Source organism: Bicyclus anynana, chromosome 24 (assembly GCF_947172395.1).
Source record: "Bicyclus anynana chromosome 24, ilBicAnyn1.1, whole genome shotgun sequence".
In the NCBI taxonomy this organism is placed as follows: Eukaryota; Metazoa; Arthropoda; class Insecta; order Lepidoptera; family Nymphalidae; genus Bicyclus; species Bicyclus anynana.
In genome coordinates, this window is record NC_069106.1 from 6,617 (window position 1) to 24,977 (window position 18,361).

Consider the following 18,361-nt stretch of genomic DNA (forward strand, 5'->3'; position numbering starts at 1 on the left):
CTTTTGTTTTTCACCATTCCTCGTGTTCCCGCGTGTTCCTCTCATTCCTTTAAAACGGGATACACCGTCCGGGACCATTTCGGCCCGTCGACTCGCCCCAGGAGCACACTTTAAACGCGCGCCGGCCACAACTCCGTGAAATTTAATAGATTTTCCTGCGAATTTTCTTCCAGGAAAATCTATTTTCATCCCCCGCAGTGTGGTCGGGAGCGTCTCCCGAAGGCGCGTCGAACGACCCGCCGCGCTCCCGGATCGGTCCAGCCGTTTGGGAGGAAAACGCGGAAAACCGAAAATTTTACCTGCAAAATTTATTCAAAAGTCCACCTAAGCGATCGAGATCTGCCATACAAGTATTGAGTAAACTCAATAAAAATTTGTTAATTTTACAATTTTCGGCCTAATTTCGTTAAAAATCTTTTGTTTTTCACCATTCCTCGTGTTCCCGCGTGTTCCTCTCATTCCTTTAAAACGGGATACACCGTCCGGGACCATTTCGGCCCGTCGACTCGCCCCAGGAGCACACTTTAAACGCGCGCCGGCCACAACTCCGTGAAATTTAATAGATTTTCCTGCGAATTTTCTTCCAGGAAAATCTATTTTCATCCCCCGCAGTGTGGTCGGGAGCGTCTCCCGAAGGCGCGTCGAACGACCCGCCGCGCTCCCGGATCGGTCCAGCCGTTTGGGAGGAAAACGCGGAAAACCGAAAATTTTACCTGCAAAATTTATTCAAAAGTCCCACCTAAGCGATCGAGATCTGCCATACAAGTATTGAGTAAACTCAATAAAAATTTGTTAATTTTACAATTTTCGGCCTAATTTCGTTAAAAATCTTTTGTTTTTCACCATTCCTCGTGTTCCCGCGTGTTCCTCTCATTCCTTTAAAACGGGATACACCGTCCGGGACCATTTCGGCCCGTCGACTCGCCCCAGGAGCACACTTTAAACGCGCGCCGGCCACAACTCCGTGAAATTTAATAGATTTTCCTGCGAATTTTCTTCCAGGAAAATCTATTTTCATCCCCCGCAGTGTGGTCGGGAGCGTCTCCCGAAGGCGCGTCGAACGACCCGCCGCGCTCCCGGATCGGTCCAGCCGTTTGGGAGGAAAACGCGGAAAACCGAAAATTTTACCTGCAAAATTTATTCAAAAGTCCACCTAAGCGATCGAGATCTGCCATACAAGTATTGAGTAAACTCAATAAAAATTTGTTAATTTTACAATTTTCGGCCTAATTTCGTTAAAAATCTTTTGTTTTTCACCATTCCTCGTGTTCCCGCGTGTTCCTCTCATTCCTTTAAAACGGGATACACCGTCCGGGACCATTTCGGCCCGTCGACTCGCCCCAGGAGCACACTTTAAACGCGCGCCGGCCACAACTCCGTGAAATTTAATAGATTTTCCTGCGAATTTTCTTCCAGGAAAATCTATTTTCATCCCCCGCAGTGTGGTCGGGAGCGTCTCCCGAAGGCGCGTCGAACGACCCGCCGCGCTCCCGGATCGGTCCAGCCGTTTGGGAGGAAAACGCGGAAAACCGAAAATTTTACCTGCAAAATTTATTCAAAAGTCCACCTAAGCGATCGAGATCTGCCATACAAGTATTGAGTAAACTCAATAAAAATTTGTTAATTTTACAATTTTCGGCCTAATTTCGTTAAAAATCTTTTGTTTTTCACCATTCCTCGTGTTCCCGCGTGTTCCTCTCATTCCTTTAAAACGGGATACACCGTCCGGGACCATTTCGGCCCGTCGACTCGCCCCAGGAGCACACTTTAAACGCGCGCCGGCCACAACTCCGTGAAATTTAATAGATTTTCCTGCGAATTTTCTTTCAGGAAAATCTATTTTCATCCCCCGCAGTGTGGTCGGGAGCGTCTCCCGAAGGCGCGTCGAACGACCCGCCGCGCTCCCGGATCGGTCCAGCCGTTTGGGAGGAAAACGCGGAAAACCGAAAATTTTACCTGCAAAATTTATTCAAAAGTCCACCTAAGCGATCGAGATCTGCCATACAAGTATTGAGTAAACTCAATAAAAATTTGTTAATTTTACAATTTTCGGCCTAATTTCGTTAAAAATCTTTTGTTTTTCACCATTCCTCGTGTTCCCGCGTGTTCCTCTCATTCCTTTAAAACGGGATACACCGTCCGGGACCATTTCGGCCCGTCGACTCGCCCCAGGAGCACACTTTAAACGCGCGCCGGCCACAACTCCGTGAAATTTAATAGATTTTCCTGCGAATTTTCTTCCAGGAAAATCTATTTTCATCCCCCGCAGTGTGGTCGGGAGCGTCTCCCGAAGGCGCGTCGAACGACCCGCCGCGCTCCCGGATCGGTCCAGCCGTTTGGGAGGAAAACGCATAAAACCGAAAATTTGGCCCTCCCACCCACCCTTAATATAGATATAAGAAGCTGAGGGTCGATTTTGGGGAAAAAATTTTTATTGTCGTTTCGGGTTCTCCATCTTGTGAGGATCCGAAACGTACACTTTAAGGGGTGGGTGACACGAAAACTAGGCCATAAATCGAAGAAAAAGTTTTTTGACAGATTAGAGCTTTTTACACGCTAGTCTAAAAGAAAATTGACTTGGGAGACATTACACACCTCCTTATTACTTATTATATTGACACTTAGTTTTAACTAAAACTGGACGATTAGGAGGCAATTTACACCTCCTAATATTACTAGGTAAGGTTAAGAAAACCTATTTCTAATTATTATTGTATTGTTGACTGTGGGGGCTTTTTACACCTCCCACATAGTTTAGTTATTAGTTATTATAGGTTTATTGTTATTTAATTATTGAACTGATTTTTACCTGACTGGGAGAGATTATACACCTCCCATTCATTTTAGAATAGGTTAGGTTAATTTGACTTGTCGTCTTCCTGACATATTTATTGGGAGAAGAAGTAAGATGTTTGGAGTTGGATACAGAACTCCTGCAAAGCCCAGTTCGACTGAAGCTGAGAAGCCTGTGCAAGATATGAAGACACCCGAGATAGTCACTGTAAGTGACGACCTCTCCCTTGCTTCTCAGGCTGATGCGAATGGACAGTTCGCAGTCGGAAGAAGTGTTGGAGAGTGGGAAAAGAGGCTTTCTGCTTCGGGACCTTGCTCTCCTGTCTCACCAGGAAAAACAACATCGTGCGGCTCTTCCCAACAAAAAGCCAAAAGCTCCACCAGGGATAAATTAGCCTCACAAAAAGTGAAGCCAGCCTCAGTTGCGAATACTTCATGCACTACAAGTTCGCAGCGGCTTTCACCGCGAACGATGGAGGCTAAAGCCTGTCTTGTTAAGGCTAAGCTTCAAATAAACAACTCCAGGAATTTGAAGACTGAAATAAAGCTAGAAGTGACACAGGCAGTCGAAAGGCTCTACCAGCTGGTGAAAGAGGCCGAGACGGCAAGGCCCCAACCATCTCCGACAGCGGGTGCTGATTTAGCCGAAAAAAGCGAATCACAAAGAAGCTTGGAAATAGGAAAAGAGGCATTAGAAAGAAAAGAGAACGGTATAGATCAAGAGTTAGCGAAGAAACTGGACGAACATAGTAAACTCATGAAAGAAAACACTGAAAAAGTGATGGATCTAAAGGTTCAATTAGAAAAGTATCAGAACATGCAGGAAATAACAACAACTTATGCAAGTGTGGCTGCAGGCGTGGCTAGATCTCGGCCGATGGAGCAGGCCGCCTTGCATTCAGTTGTGGTTACTTCAAAAGATAAGGAAGAATCGGGTGAGGAGGTATTAAATAAAATCAGAGAGGCTATTAACGCAAAGGATGGAGAAGTTAAAGTAGACAGGGTCAGGAAGGCAAAAGACAGAAAAGTGATTGTAGGGTGTGAAACGAAAGAAGAGAGAGAAAAAGTTATCAGTAGACTAAGAAAAGCAGGAGAGCACCTTACAATAGAGGAAATACAGAATAAGGACCCCCTGGTGGTATTGAAGAATGTCCTCCAATACAACAGCAACGAGGACGTTCTCAAAGCCCTAAACAGCCAGAATAAAGGTATGTTTAAAGATTTGCAAGATGAGGACAACCGAATGGAAATAAGGTTTAGAAAGAAAACAAGGAATCCTCATACTTGCCACATAGTACTGAGAGTATCCCCTAAAGTCTGGACTATTATGACGAAGGCTGGCGCAGTGCATATCGACCTCCAAAAAGTTAGAGTTGAGGATCAATCTCCTCTCATCCAGTGCTCTATGTGCCTGGGCTACGGGCATTCCCGAAAATTTTGTAAGGATTCCCAGGAAAAATGTAGCCACTGTGGAGAGGACCATCTAAAAGTCGACTGTCCCAAATGGCTAGCTGGGTCTGCCCCTGCCTGCTGCAACTGCACGCGAGCTGGGATAGATGCAGCAAGCCACAACGCATTTGCCACGGAGTGTACTGTCAGAAAGAAGTGGGAGACCCTAGCTAGAGCAACCATAGCGTACTGCTAAAGTTGCCCCGGGTAGAACCACAACAGCAGCGAACCAGGGAGAAATAAAAGCTTACCGCGTCTTTCAAGCTAACCTACAACACATGAGGCTTGCCACCCAGGAGCTCATGATCGAGGCCCATAAAAGAAAGGTAGCATTTGCATTGATCCAGGAGCCTTACGTGGGAGGAGTTGCAAGGATGAAGGACCACACAGGAGCTCGCATTTTTCAATGCACAAAGGGCGACGACGTAGTAAAGGCAGCAATCGTAATGTTTGACAAAGACCTCACGGTGGTAATGGAACCTGAGCTTACGACTAAGAACATCGTTGCTGTAAAAATCAAAACCGTCGCCTGGGAGATTGGCCTGATATCCTTTTATTTCGAACCAAAGACTCCAATTGAGCCATACTTGGAACAACTAAAAGAAGCCATTACGGGCCTTGGCACTCGATTCATTGTAGTGGGTGGTGATGCGAACGCAAAGGACACTTGGTGGGGTAGTAAAACGACCGATAAGAGAGGAGAAACGATGTTCGGAACCCTGACAGAGTTGGACCTACAAATACTAAATCAAGGTAACACCCCGACTTTTTATACGGTCAGAGGAAACAAAGTTTTGTCCAGCCGGGTAGACCTCACAGCATGCTCAACCCACGCCTTGGCTTTTGTAGATGATTGGGAAGTGGATGACGGAGTAACGAGCGCAGACCACAACGTGATTAAATTTAAAATCAACTTACAAGAAGCGAAGGGTATTATAATAAATAGAACAACAAGAATATACAACACCAAAAAAGCAAATTGAAATGAATTTAATGAGAAATTCACTCAATTATTGGCACAATACAATATAAATAAAATAGAAATAGAAAAAATAAGCAACATAGTAGAAACAGATAATATAATAAATAAATACATAAATACAATAACTGAAGCATGCAAACAAGCTATACCAATTAAGAAAAATATAGAAAAGTTCAACTTACCCTGGTGGAGTGATGAGCTCGCCACGCTGAAGCACGAAGTCACCACGAAAAAGCGCCGGATCCGATGCGCTGCTGAAGTCCGTAGAAGAAAAGTCGTAGATGAGTACCTGAAAGCCAAAGAAAATTATGAATGCGAAGCTAGGGAGGCGCAGATATCCAGTTGGAAGAAGTTTTGTGAAAGACAAGATAAAGAGGGACTCTGGGAAGGGATCTATCGCGTTATAGGGAGGACAGCTAAGAGACAAGAGGATCTCCCACTGGTTAAGGATGGTAAGACGTATAATCCCGACCAGTCGGCACAGCTATTGGCTGAGATCTTCTATCCAGAAGACCGGGAAGAAGAGGATAATGCGGAACATCAGCTTATGAGACAAAAAGCTCAGCAAGTAAACGGCTGGACCCAAAATGAAATTTTGGATCCACCGTTTACCTCTGCAGAATTAAAGAGCGTAGCTCAAAGCTTCAATCCCAAAAAAGCCCCTGGGTCGGACGGTCTCACGGCTGACATATGTCAGCGCGTCATAGCACAGGACAATGACGTGTATCTCGCTCTTGCCAATAAATGCCTGCAATTAGGCCATTTTCCAACCATATGGAAGGCGGCGACGGTAATAGTTCTCCGAAAACCCGCAAGAGAGGACTATACAAATCCGAAGGCCTACAGACCTATTGGTCTATTATCCGTACTGGGCAAAATCCTGGAGAAGCTACTCATTGGGCGGATCAAATGGTACATACTTCCCCGGCTCAGTACACGCCAGTTTGGATTTATGCCTCAAAGGAGCACCGAGGACGCTCTCTATGTCTTAATGAAACATATTCGAACCAAATTAAATGAAAAGAAAATTGTGGCAATGATATCATTAGACATAGAGGGCGCCTTCGATAGCGCCTGGTGGCCAGCCATTAGAATCAGACTGGCGGAGGAAAAATGTCCGGTAAACATTCGCAGGGTAATGGATAGCTATCTCCAGGATCGCAAGGTAGGAGTGAGGTACGCAGGGGTGGAGTACCCAAAAAGTACAAATAAAGGCTGCGTACAGGGTTCAATAGGAGGTCCAACCTTGTGGAACCTCCTGCTGGACCCTTTACTGCAAGGACTGGAACAGAGGAATGACTATTGTCAGGCTTTTGCTGACGATGTCGTCCTCATTGTCGATGGTGATACGGGACTAGAAGTTTCCAGACGAGCTAATGCCGCTCTCGCCTATGTTCAGGAGTGGGGAATCAGAAATAAACTAAGGTTTGCCCCGCAAAAAACCAAGGCGATGGTCATAACTAATAGACTAAAATACGATTCCCCGCTCCTGAATATGGGAGGGATCGACATAGAGCTGTCACCTGAAATTAAAATACTCGGACTCACCATAGACGACAAGCTCACTTTTAACGCACATTTAACGGCCACCTGCTTAAAAGTGCAGAATATTTATAAACAGCTTTCTAGGGCCGCTAGAGTGAGCTGGGGTCTCCACCCCCAGGTTATAAAAACAATTTATACAGCTGTGGTGGAACCAGTCGCCATGTATGCCAGTGGTGCATGGGCCAGTGCTGTACACAAACTTGGGGTTAAAAAGCGTCTTAATGCTCTGCAAAGAGGTTTCGCTCAAAAAGTCGCCAAGTCCTACAGAACTGTCTCCTTAAACTCAGCCCTAATACTTGCTGGAATGCTCCCACTGGATCTAAAGATCCAAGAGACAGCATCTCTATATGAAGCAAAAAGAGGAGTATTCCAGGAAGTATTAGGAGATAGAGAAATAGAAGTGAGAGCACCCTATAATACCTTACCCCATCCGGCGAAACAAGTAGACCTGCAGTTTTTAAGCCTTGTGGACCAGGCAGATGTGGATGCCCATAATAGCCAAGCAGTCCGAATCTTTACTGACGGCAGTAAGATTGAGGGCAAGGTTGGGGCCGCGTTATCCTTATGGAATAACGAGGCTGAAACCAAAGCCCTCAAACTTAAGCTGGGATCACACTGCACAGTCTTCCAGGCTGAGCTTCTAGCTCTGGATAGGGCTGCTTCCATCGCGACACAGAGAAAAGAGACCACTTTCGGTATTTACTCTGACTCAAGGTCGGCTCTTGAGTCAGTAGTTGGACAGAACTCCCTCAATCCATTGGTTCAAAATATAAAAGACAACCTAAAGGTGTGTGAAACCCAGAACAAAGAAGTATCTTTATTCTGGGTTAAAGCACATGCTGGATTAGAGGGCAACGAGAGGGCCGATGTGCTCGCGAAGGAAGCGGCCTTATCTTTGAAAAAGAAGCCTGACTACGATCGGTGTCCGGTCTCATTTGCCAAACGGCAACTCCGTGAGCGGTCGGTTGACGAATGGAACCGGAGATACCAAACAGAGAAAACTGCAGGCACCACAAAACTATTTCTGCCGGATGTGCGGTTTGCACATAAGGTGATGAAGAAGGTGGAAACTACACAACTGCTGACACAAGCGCTGACAGGACATGGTGGTTTCGCAGAGTACCTGCACAGGTTTAAGTGCAAGGACAACGGGGGCTGCGTATGCGATGGGAATGTTGGTGAGACGATAGTACATCTTCTAATCGACTGCCCTCAGCATGGCGCAGCCCGCGAGGCCCTCCAACAGCAAATATCGATGAACTTGTGCAGGGACTCTGTCCCACAAATTTTGAGCGAAACCTCCAGTAGAGACGCATTTTTAGAATTTTGTACAAAAATAACCAAAATTGCAATAAAACGTAACAAAGCGAATAATACAGATGCATAGTATTTCTTGTATTATTGAATATAAAGCCTTACTAGCATATAAATTACTTCGCTTTGTTACGTTCTAGTTCAAAAACAATACACACACAGAAATAATAGACCATACGCAAGCAAAATTTAAAACAGCTCAATAAGGACCCTAATCATGTTAGGGGATACTCGTTAAAAAAAAAAAAAAAAAAAAAAAAAAACCTAACCTAACCTAACCTAACCCAACCCAACCCAACCCAACCCAACCCAACCCAACCCAACCCAACCCAACCCAACCCAACCCAACCCAACCCAACCCAACCCAACCCAACCCAACCCAACCCAACCCAACCCAACCCAACCCAACCCAACCCAACCCAACCCAACCCAACCCAACCCAACCCAACCCAACCCAACCCAACCCAACCCAACCCAACCCAACCCAACCCAACCCAACCCAACCCAACCCAACCCAACCCAACCCAACCCAACCCAACCCAACCCAACCCAACCCAACCCAACCCAACCCAACCCAACCCAACCCAACCCAACCCAACCCAACCCAACCCAACCCAACCCAACCCAACCCAACCCAACCCAACCCAACCCAACCCAACCCAACCCAACCCAACCCAACCCAACCCAACCCAACCCAACCCAACCCAACCCAACCCAACCCAACCCAACCCAACCCAACCCAACCCAACCCAACCCAACCCAACCCAACCCAACCCAACCCAACCCAACCCAACCCAACCCAACCCAACCCAACCCAACCCAACCCAACCCAACCCAACCCAACCCAACCCAACCCAACCCAACCCAACCCAACCCAACCCAACCCAACCCAACCCAACCCAACCCAACCCAACCCAACCCAACCCAACCCAACCCAACCCAACCCAACCCAACCCAACCCAACCCAACCCAACCCAACCCAACCCAACCCAACCCAACCCAACCCAACCCAACCCAACCCAACCCAACCCAACCCAACCCAACCCAACCCAACCCAACCCAACCCAACCCAACCCAACCCAACCCAACCCAACCCAACCCAACCCAACCCAACCCAACCCAACCCAACCCAACCCAACCCAACCCAACCCAACCCAACCCAACCCAACCCAACCCAACCCAACCCAACCCAACCCAACCCAACCCAACCCAACCCAACCCAACCCAACCCAACCCAACCCAACCCAACCCAACCCAACCCAACCCAACCCAACCCAACCCAACCCAACCCAACCCAACCCAACCCAACCCAACCCAACCCAACCCAACCCAACCCAACCCAACCCAACCCAACCCAACCCAACCCAACCCAACCCAACCCAACCCAACCCAACCCAACCCAACCCAACCCAACCCAACCCAACCCAACCCAACCCAACCCAACCCAACCCAACCCAACCCAACCCAACCCAACCCAACCCAACCCAACCCAACCCAACCCAACCCAACCCAACCCAACCCAACCCAACCCAACCCAACCCAACCCAACCCAACCCAACCCAACCCAACCCAACCCAACCCAACCCAACCCAACCCAACCCAACCCAACCCAACCCAACCCAACCCAACCCAACCCAACCCAACCCAACCCAACCCAACCCAACCCAACCCAACCCAACCCAACCCAACCCAACCCAACCCAACCCAACCCAACCCAACCCAACCCAACCCAACCCAACCCAACCCAACCCAACCCAACCCAACCCAACCCAACCCAACCCAACCCAACCCAACCCAACCCAACCCAACCCAACCCAACCCAACCCAACCCAACCCAACCCAACCCAACCCAACCCAACCCAACCCAACCCAACCCAACCCAACCCAACCCAACCCAACCCAACCCAACCCAACCCAACCCAACCCAACCCAACCCAACCCAACCCAACCCAACCCAACCCAACCCAACCCAACCCAACCCAACCCAACCCAACCCAACCCAACCCAACCCAACCCAACCCAACCCAACCCAACCCAACCCAACCCAACCCAACCCAACCCAACCCAACCCAACCCAACCCAACCCAACCCAACCCAACCCAACCCAACCCAACCCAACCCAACCCAACCCAACCCAACCCAACCCAACCCAACCCAACCCAACCCAACCCAACCCAACCCAACCCAACCCAACCCAACCCAACCCAACCCAACCCAACCCAACCCAACCCAACCCAACCCAACCCAACCCAACCCAACCCAACCCAACCCAACCCAACCCAACCCAACCCAACCCAACCCAACCCAACCCAACCCAACCCAACCCAACCCAACCCAACCCAACCCAACCCAACCCAACCCAACCCAACCCAACCCAACCCAACCCAACCCAACCCAACCCAACCCAACCCAACCCAACCCAACCCAACCCAACCCAACCCAACCCAACCCAACCCAACCCAACCCAACCCAACCCAACCCAACCCAACCCAACCCAACCCAACCCAACCCAACCCAACCCAACCCAACCCAACCCAACCCAACCCAACCCAACCCAACCCAACCCAACCCAACCCAACCCAACCCAACCCAACCCAACCCAACCCAACCCAACCCAACCCAACCCAACCCAACCCAACCCAACCCAACCCAACCCAACCCAACCCAACCCAACCCAACCCAACCCAACCCAACCGGTGCCGGTAGACAGGGTGACCGCGTCAAAGCCGCAGTTGTCGTGTACGACTGCGACTTGGCCGTGACCCTTGATACCAAGTTCACCACCAACAACATCGCGGTGGTGCGAATAAAAACCGGTGCCTGGGAGATGGGTGTCATCTCGTTCTACTTCGAACCCGACCAGCCGATAGAGCCATACTTGGGCCAACTAGCCGCAGTAGTCTCGAGCATGGACTCTCGATATGTGGTGGTTGGAGGCGACGCAAATGCCTGGAACACCTGGTAGGGCAGCAAAAAGACCGACAGCAGAGGGGAGACCTTGTTTGGGGTTCTAGAGGAGCTCGACCTGCAGATACTCAATCAGGGTAGCACCCCTACTCGACATTTTATTACTTGATTAGAGGAAATAAAAGGTACTCTAGCCGTGTCGACATTACGGCGTGCTCACCGGACGCACTCTTGTTAGTGTCGGATTGGAGGGTGTATGACAGCGTGACGAGTTCGGACCACAATGCTATAGTGAAAATATAGTATAAAAACTGAAGTACGACTCCCCGCGCCTGAATATGGGCGGGACCAGCGTTGACCTGTCCGGCGAAATAAAAATCCTGGGGCTCACGATAGACAGCAACCTGACCTTCAACTCTCATGTGAAAAACACTTGCAAGAGAGTTGAAGATCTGTATAAGCAGCTGTCGAGGGCCGCCAGGGTGAGCTGGGGACACCACCCCAGTCATAAAGACTATTTATACCGCAGTAGTGGAGCCAATAGTCCTGTACGCCGCTAGTGCCTGGGCGCCCGCTGCCAGGAAGCTTGGGGTGCAAAAGCGCTTGAGTACGCTTCAGAGAGGCTTCGCCCAGAAAATGACCAAGTCGTACCGTACCGTCTCTCTGAACGCCGCCATGGCACTCGCTGGGATACTCCCCTTGGATCTCCGAATACGTGAGGCCGCGTCCTTGTACGAGGCCAAAAGGGGAGTGTCGGAGCGATTGCTTGGCGACAGAGAGATGGATGGGAGAATGCCGTATCCGGCCGGAAGGCTCTGCCTGCGGTTTACCAGCCTGGTTGACCGAGACGACCTTGAGCGTAATAACGCTCAAGGAGTGCGCATCTTCACTGATGGCAGTAAAATTGACGGCAAGGTTGGGGCCTCGATCTCCATATGGAATCGCGAGGCCGAAACCAAAGCCGTCAAGCTAAAGTTGAGTGCGCACTGCTCGGTCTATCAGGCTGAGCTTCTTGCCCTGGACAGAGCTGTATCTCTCGCGACGAAACGCCCGGAAGCCTCCATCGGCATATACACCGACTCGAGATCTTCGCTCGAGTCGGTGGTCGGGCGTAATTCCTTCCATCCCCTCGTGAGTAACATCCGCGACAACTTGAGAGTTTGTCACACCCAGAACAAGAAACTTTCCCTGTTCTGGGTGAAAGCTCACGCGGGGCTGGAAGGAAACGAAAGAGCTGATGAGCTCGCGAGAGAGGCGGCTCTGGGGTTGAAGAAGAAACCGGACTATGACCGATGCCCGGTGTCATTCGTCAAGCGACTACTCCGTGAGGAGTCGCTGGACGAATGGGACCGGAGATATAAGTCCGAAGAAACCGCGGGCACAACAAAAGTTTTTCTGCCGGATGTACGCTTTGCCCACAAAGTGGTCAAAACCATCGACCTAAATGCGGTGCTCACCCAGGTGCTGACTGGTCATGGAGGTTTCGCGGAGTACCTGCATAGGTTCAAGCGCAAAGAGGATCCGGGGTGCGTGTGTGATGGCGGCCTATCAGAATCGATTCTGCATCTTCTGATGGACTGCCCTCAGCACGACGCGACCCGCGAGGACCTGCAACAGGAGTTGCGCGTGAAGCTGTGCAGGGGCTCCTTGCCCTCCATTCTGGGCGGGGCCTCTGGTCGAGAGGCGTTGCTCAAGTTCGCTAGCAGAGTAGCACGGGTTGCTATTGCCAGGAACAGAGCAGTGGATACAGACGTATAGTTTTTGGTATATTATTGAATATAGCAATTAACTTTCGTAAAAATCACACTGCTCTGTCCCTCGCAAAAGCCAAAATTGAACCCTTTGCTACCAACCTTTACCCTGAGCTTCTGGACCGAGAAAGATTTAATGGCCACACCTGAATAAGTATATTTGATTTTAAATGTATAATTGTCTTTATTTGTTTTATTTGCTTAATTGTTTTTTGTAAAATGTGTAATAAATATGTAACAATCGCGAAATAAAAGTAGTAAAATGTAATCAAAGTATAAAAATAATAAATAAAGATAAATAGTTAAAATATAAAAGATAAAAAAGAGAGAGGCATAACAAGATCTCTGACCATGTCAGGGGACACCGGATTAAAATAAAAAAAAAAAAAGAAAAAACCTAACCTAACCTAACCTAACCATATTCAAAGACTCTTTTCGCTTGAGGTGAGTTCGAAATTTTTCCGGTACTTGGTCGAAGCAGCTCAAAAGTCGATAATTATGAAATTCAAACTAGCGTGTTCTGAGAGCGCGCTTATACGTAACTTTCAATGCCTAACCATATTCAAAGACTCTTTTCGCTTGAGGTGAGTTCGAAATTTTTCCGGTACTTGGTCGAAGTAGCTCAAAAGTCGTAAATTATGAAATTCAAACTAGCGTGTTCTGAGAGCGCGATTATACGTATCTTTCAATGCTTAACCATATTCAAAGACTCTTTTCGCTTCAGGTGAGTTCGATATTTTTTCGATACTAAGTCGAAGAAGCTCAAAAGTCGAAAATTATGAAATTCAAACTGGCGTGTTCTGAGAGCGCGATTATACGTAACTTTCAATGCTTAACCATATTCAAAGACTCTTTTCGCTTCAGGTGAGTTCGATATTTTTTCGATACTAAGTCGAAGAAGCTCAAAAGTCGAAAATTATGAAATTCAAACTGGCGTGTTCTGAGAGCGCGCTTAAACGTAACTTTCAATGCCTAACCATATTCAAAGACTCTTTTCGCTTGAGGTGAGTTCGATATTTTTTCGATACAAAGTCGAAGTACCCCAAAAGTCGGAAATTATGAAATTCAAACTAGCGTGTTCTGAGAGCGCGATTATACGTAACTTTCAATGCCTAACCATATTCAAAGACTCTTTTCGCTTGAGGTGAGTTCGAAATTTTTCCGGTACTTGGTCAAAGCAGCTCAAAAGTCGATAATTATGAAATTCAAACTAGCGTGTTCTAAGAGCGCGCTTATACGTAACTTTCAACGCCTAACCATGTTCAAAGACTCTTTTCGCTTGAGGTGAGTTCGAAATTTTTCCGATACTAAGTCGAAGTAGCTCAAAAGTCGAAAATTATGAAATTCAAACTAGTGTGTTCTGAGAGCGCGCTTAAACGTAACTTTTAATGCCTAACCATATTCAAAGACTCTTTTTGCTTGAGGTGAGTTCGGAGTTTTTCCGGTACTAAGTCGAAGCAGCTCAAAAGTCGAAAATTATGAAATTCAAACTAGCGTGTTCTGAGAGCGCGCTTATACGTAACTTTCAATGCCTAACCATATTCAAAGACTCTTTTCGCTTGAGGTGAGTTCGAAATTTTTCCGGTACTAAGTCGAAGTTTCTGAAAATGTCGAATATTATGAAATTCAAACTAGCGTGTTCTGAGAGCGCGCTTATACGTAACTTTCAATGCCTAACCATATTCAGACTCTTTTCGCTTGAGGTGAGTTCGAAATTTTTCCGGTACTAAGTCGAAGTTTCTGAAAATGTCGAAAATTATGAAATTCAAACTAGCGTGTTCTGAGAGCGCGCTTATACGTAACTTTCAACGCCTAACCATGTTCAAAGACTCTTTTCGCTTGAGGTGAGTTCGAAATTTTTCCGATACTAAGTCGAAGTAGCTCAAAAGTCGAAAATTATGAAATTCAAACTAGCGTGTTCTGAGAGCGCGCTTATACGTAACTTTCAATGCCTAACCATATTCAAAGACTCTTTTCGCTTGAGGTGAGTTCGAAATTTTTCCGGTACTTGGTCGAAGCAGCTCAAAAGTCGATAATTATGAAATTCAAACTAGCGTGTTCTGAGAGCGCGCTTATACGTAACTTTCAACGCCTAACCATGTTCAAAGACTCTATTCGCTTGAGGTGAGTTCGAAATTTTTCCGATACTAAGTCGAAGTAGCTCAAAAGTCGAAAATTATGAAATTCAAACTAGCGTGTTCTGAGAGCGCGCTTAAACGTAACTTTCAATGCCTAACCATATTCAAAGACTCTTTTCGCTTGAGGTGAGTTCGAAATTTTTCCGGTACTTGGTCGAAGCAGCTCAAAAGTCGAAAATTATGAAATTCAAACTAGCGTGTTCTGAGAGCGCGATTATACGTATCTTTCAATGCTTAACCATATTCAAAGACTCTTTTCGCTTCAGCTGAGTTCGATATTTTTTCGATACTAAGTCGAAGTACCCAAAAAGTCGGAAATTATGAAATTCAAACTAGCGTGTTCTGAGAGCGCGCTTATACGTAACTTTCAATGCCTAACCATATTCAAAGACTCTTTTCGCTTGAGGTGAGTTCGAAATTTTTCCGGTACTAAGTCGAAGTTTCTGAAAATGTCGAAAATTATGAAATTCAAACTAGCGTGTTCTGAGAGCGCGCTTATACGTAACTTTCAACGCCTAACCATGTTCAAAGACTCTTTTCGCTTGAGGTGAGTTCGAAATTTTTCCGATACTAAGTCGAAGTAGCTCAAAAGTCGGAAATTATGAAATTCAAACTAGCGTGTTCTGAGAGCGCGCTTATACGTAACTTTCAATGCCTAACCATATTCAAAGACTCTTTTCGCTTGAGGTGAGTTCGAAATTTTTCCGGTACTAAGTCGAAGTTTCTGAAAATGTCGAAAATTATGAAATTCAAACTAGCGTGTTCTGAGAGCGCGATTATACGTAACTTTCAATGCTTAACCATATTCAAAGACTCTTTTCGCTTCAGGTGAGTTCGATATTTTTTCGATACTAAGTCGAAGAAGCTCAAAAGTCGAAAATTATGAAATTCAAACTGGCGTGTTCTGAGAGCGCGATTATACGTAACTTTCAATGCTTAACCATATTCAAAGACTCTTTTCGCTTCAGGTGAGTTCGATATTTTTTCGATACTAAGTCGAAGAAGCTCAAAAGTCGAAAATTATGAAATTCAAACTGGCGTGTTCTGAGAGCGCGCTTAAACGTAACTTTCAATGCCTAACCATATTCAAAGACTCTTTTCGCTTGAGGTGAGTTCGATATTTTTTCGATACAAAGTCGAAGTACCCCAAAAGTCGGAAATTATGAAATTCAAACTAGCGTGTTCTGAGAGCGCGATTATACGTAACTTTCAATGCCTAACCATATTCAAAGACTCTTTTCGCTTGAGGTGAGTTCGAAATTTTTCCGGTACTTGGTCGAAGCAGCTCAAAAGTCGATAATTATGAAATTCAAACTAGCGTGTTCTAAGAGCGCGCTTATACGTAACTTTCAACGCCTAACCATGTTCAAAGACTCTTTTCGCTTGAGGTGAGTTCGAAATTTTTCCGATACTAAGTCGAAGTAGCTCAAAAGTCGAAAATTATGAAATTCAAACTAGTGTGTTCTGAGAGCGCGCTTAAACGTAACTTTTAATGCCTAACCATATTCAAAGACTCTTTTTGCTTGAGGTGAGTTCGGAGTTTTTCCGGTACTAAGTCGAAGCAGCTCAAAAGTCGAAAATTATGAAATTCAAACTAGCGTGTTCTGAGAGCGCGCTTATACGTAACTTTCAATGCCTAACCATATTCAAAGACTCTTTTCGCTTGAGGTGAGTTCGAAATTTTTCCGGTACTAAGTCGAAGTTTCTGAAAATGTCGAATATTATGAAATTCAAACTAGCGTGTTCTGAGAGCGCGCTTATACGTAACTTTCAATGCCTAACCATATTCAGACTCTTTTCGCTTGAGGTGAGTTCGAAATTTTTCCGGTACTAAGTCGAAGTTTCTGAAAATGTCGAAAATTATGAAATTCAAACTAGCGTGTTCTGAGAGCGCGCTTATACGTAACTTTCAACGCCTAACCATGTTCAAAGACTCTTTTCGCTTGAGGTGAGTTCGAAATTTTTCCGATACTAAGTCGAAGTAGCTCAAAAGTCGAAAATTATGAAATTCAAACTAGCGTGTTCTGAGAGCGCGCTTATACGTAACTTTCAATGCCTAACCATATTCAAAGACTCTTTTCGCTTGAGGTGAGTTCGAAATTTTTCCGGTACTTGGTCGAAGCAGCTCAAAAGTCGATAATTATGAAATTCAAACTAGCGTGTTCTGAGAGCGCGCTTATACGTAACTTTCAACGCCTAACCATGTTCAAAGACTCTATTCGCTTGAGGTGAGTTCGAAATTTTTCCGATACTAAGTCGAAGTAGCTCAAAAGTCGAAAATTATGAAATTCAAACTAGCGTGTTCTGAGAGCGCGCTTAAACGTAACTTTCAATGCCTAACCATATTCAAAGACTCTTTTCGCTTGAGGTGAGTTCGAAATTTTTCCGGTACTTGGTCGAAGCAGCTCAAAAGTCGAAAATTATGAAATTCAAACTAGCGTGTTCTGAGAGCGCGATTATACGTATCTTTCAATGCTTAACCATATTCAAAGACTCTTTTCGCTTCAGCTGAGTTCGATATTTTTTCGATACTAAGTCGAAGTACCCAAAAAGTCGGAAATTATGAAATTCAAACTAGCGTGTTCTGAGAGCGCGCTTATACGTAACTTTCAATGCCTAACCATATTCAAAGACTCTTTTCGCTTGAGGTGAGTTCGAAATTTTTCCGGTACTAAGTCGAAGTTTCTGAAAATGTCGAATATTATGAAATTCAAACTAGCGTGTTCTGAGAGCGCGCTTATACGTAACTTTCAATGCTTAACCATATTCAAAGACTCTTTTCGCTTGAGGTGAGTTCGAAATTTTTCCGGTACTAAGTCGAAGTTTCTGAAAATGTCGAAAATTATGAAATTCAAACTAGCGTGTTCTGAGAGCGCGCTTATACGTAACTTTCAACGCCTAACCATGTTCAAAGACTCTTTTCGCTTGAGGTGAGTTCGAAATTTTTCCGATACTAAGTCGAAGTAGCTCAAAAGTCGAAAATTATGAAATTCAAACTAGCGTGTTCTGAGAGCGCGATTATACGTAACTTTCAATGCTTAACCATATTCAAAGACTCTTTTCGCTTCAGGTGAGTTCGATATTTTTTCGATACTAAGTCGAAGAAGCTCAAAAGTCGAAAATTATGAAATTCAAACTAGCGTGTTCTGAGAGCGCGATTATACGTAATTTTCAATGCTTAACCATATCCAAAGACTCTTTTCGCTTCAGGTGAGTTCGACATTTTTTCGATACTAAGTCGAAATACCCCAAAAGTCAGAAATTATGAAATTCAAACTAGCGTTTTCTGAGAGCGAGTTATGATTAGAGAGTTGTGCGTAACTTTCAATTCTACACCATATTCAAAGACTGTTTCCGCTTGAAGTGAGTTCGAAATTATTTTGGTACCTACTAAGTCGAAGTTGTTCAAAAATCAAAATTTTCATTGCTTAGCATTTAATTGCAAAAGGAAAATTTTCTTTCGGCAAATAAAAACACCAAAC

General features: G+C 45.8%; 1 protein-coding gene across 1 annotated transcript; it reads left to right on the plus strand.

The window, feature by feature from the left end:
• The first annotated feature begins 11,626 nt into the window (after positions 1-11,626).
• LOC112045076 (uncharacterized) lies at positions 11,627-12,748 on the plus strand. The gene has a single exon (XM_024081142.2). The coding sequence runs from the start codon at positions 11,627-11,629 to the stop codon at positions 12,746-12,748; it is 1,122 nt and encodes a 373-aa protein (XP_023936910.2).
• The last annotated feature ends 5,613 nt before the right edge of the window (positions 12,749-18,361 follow it).

Excerpts from the sequence above, each read along its gene's own strand:
- LOC112045076 (XM_024081142.2), top strand. The coding sequence starts at position 11,627 with ATGACCAAGTCGTACCGTACCGTCTCTCTGAACGCCGCCATGGCACTC.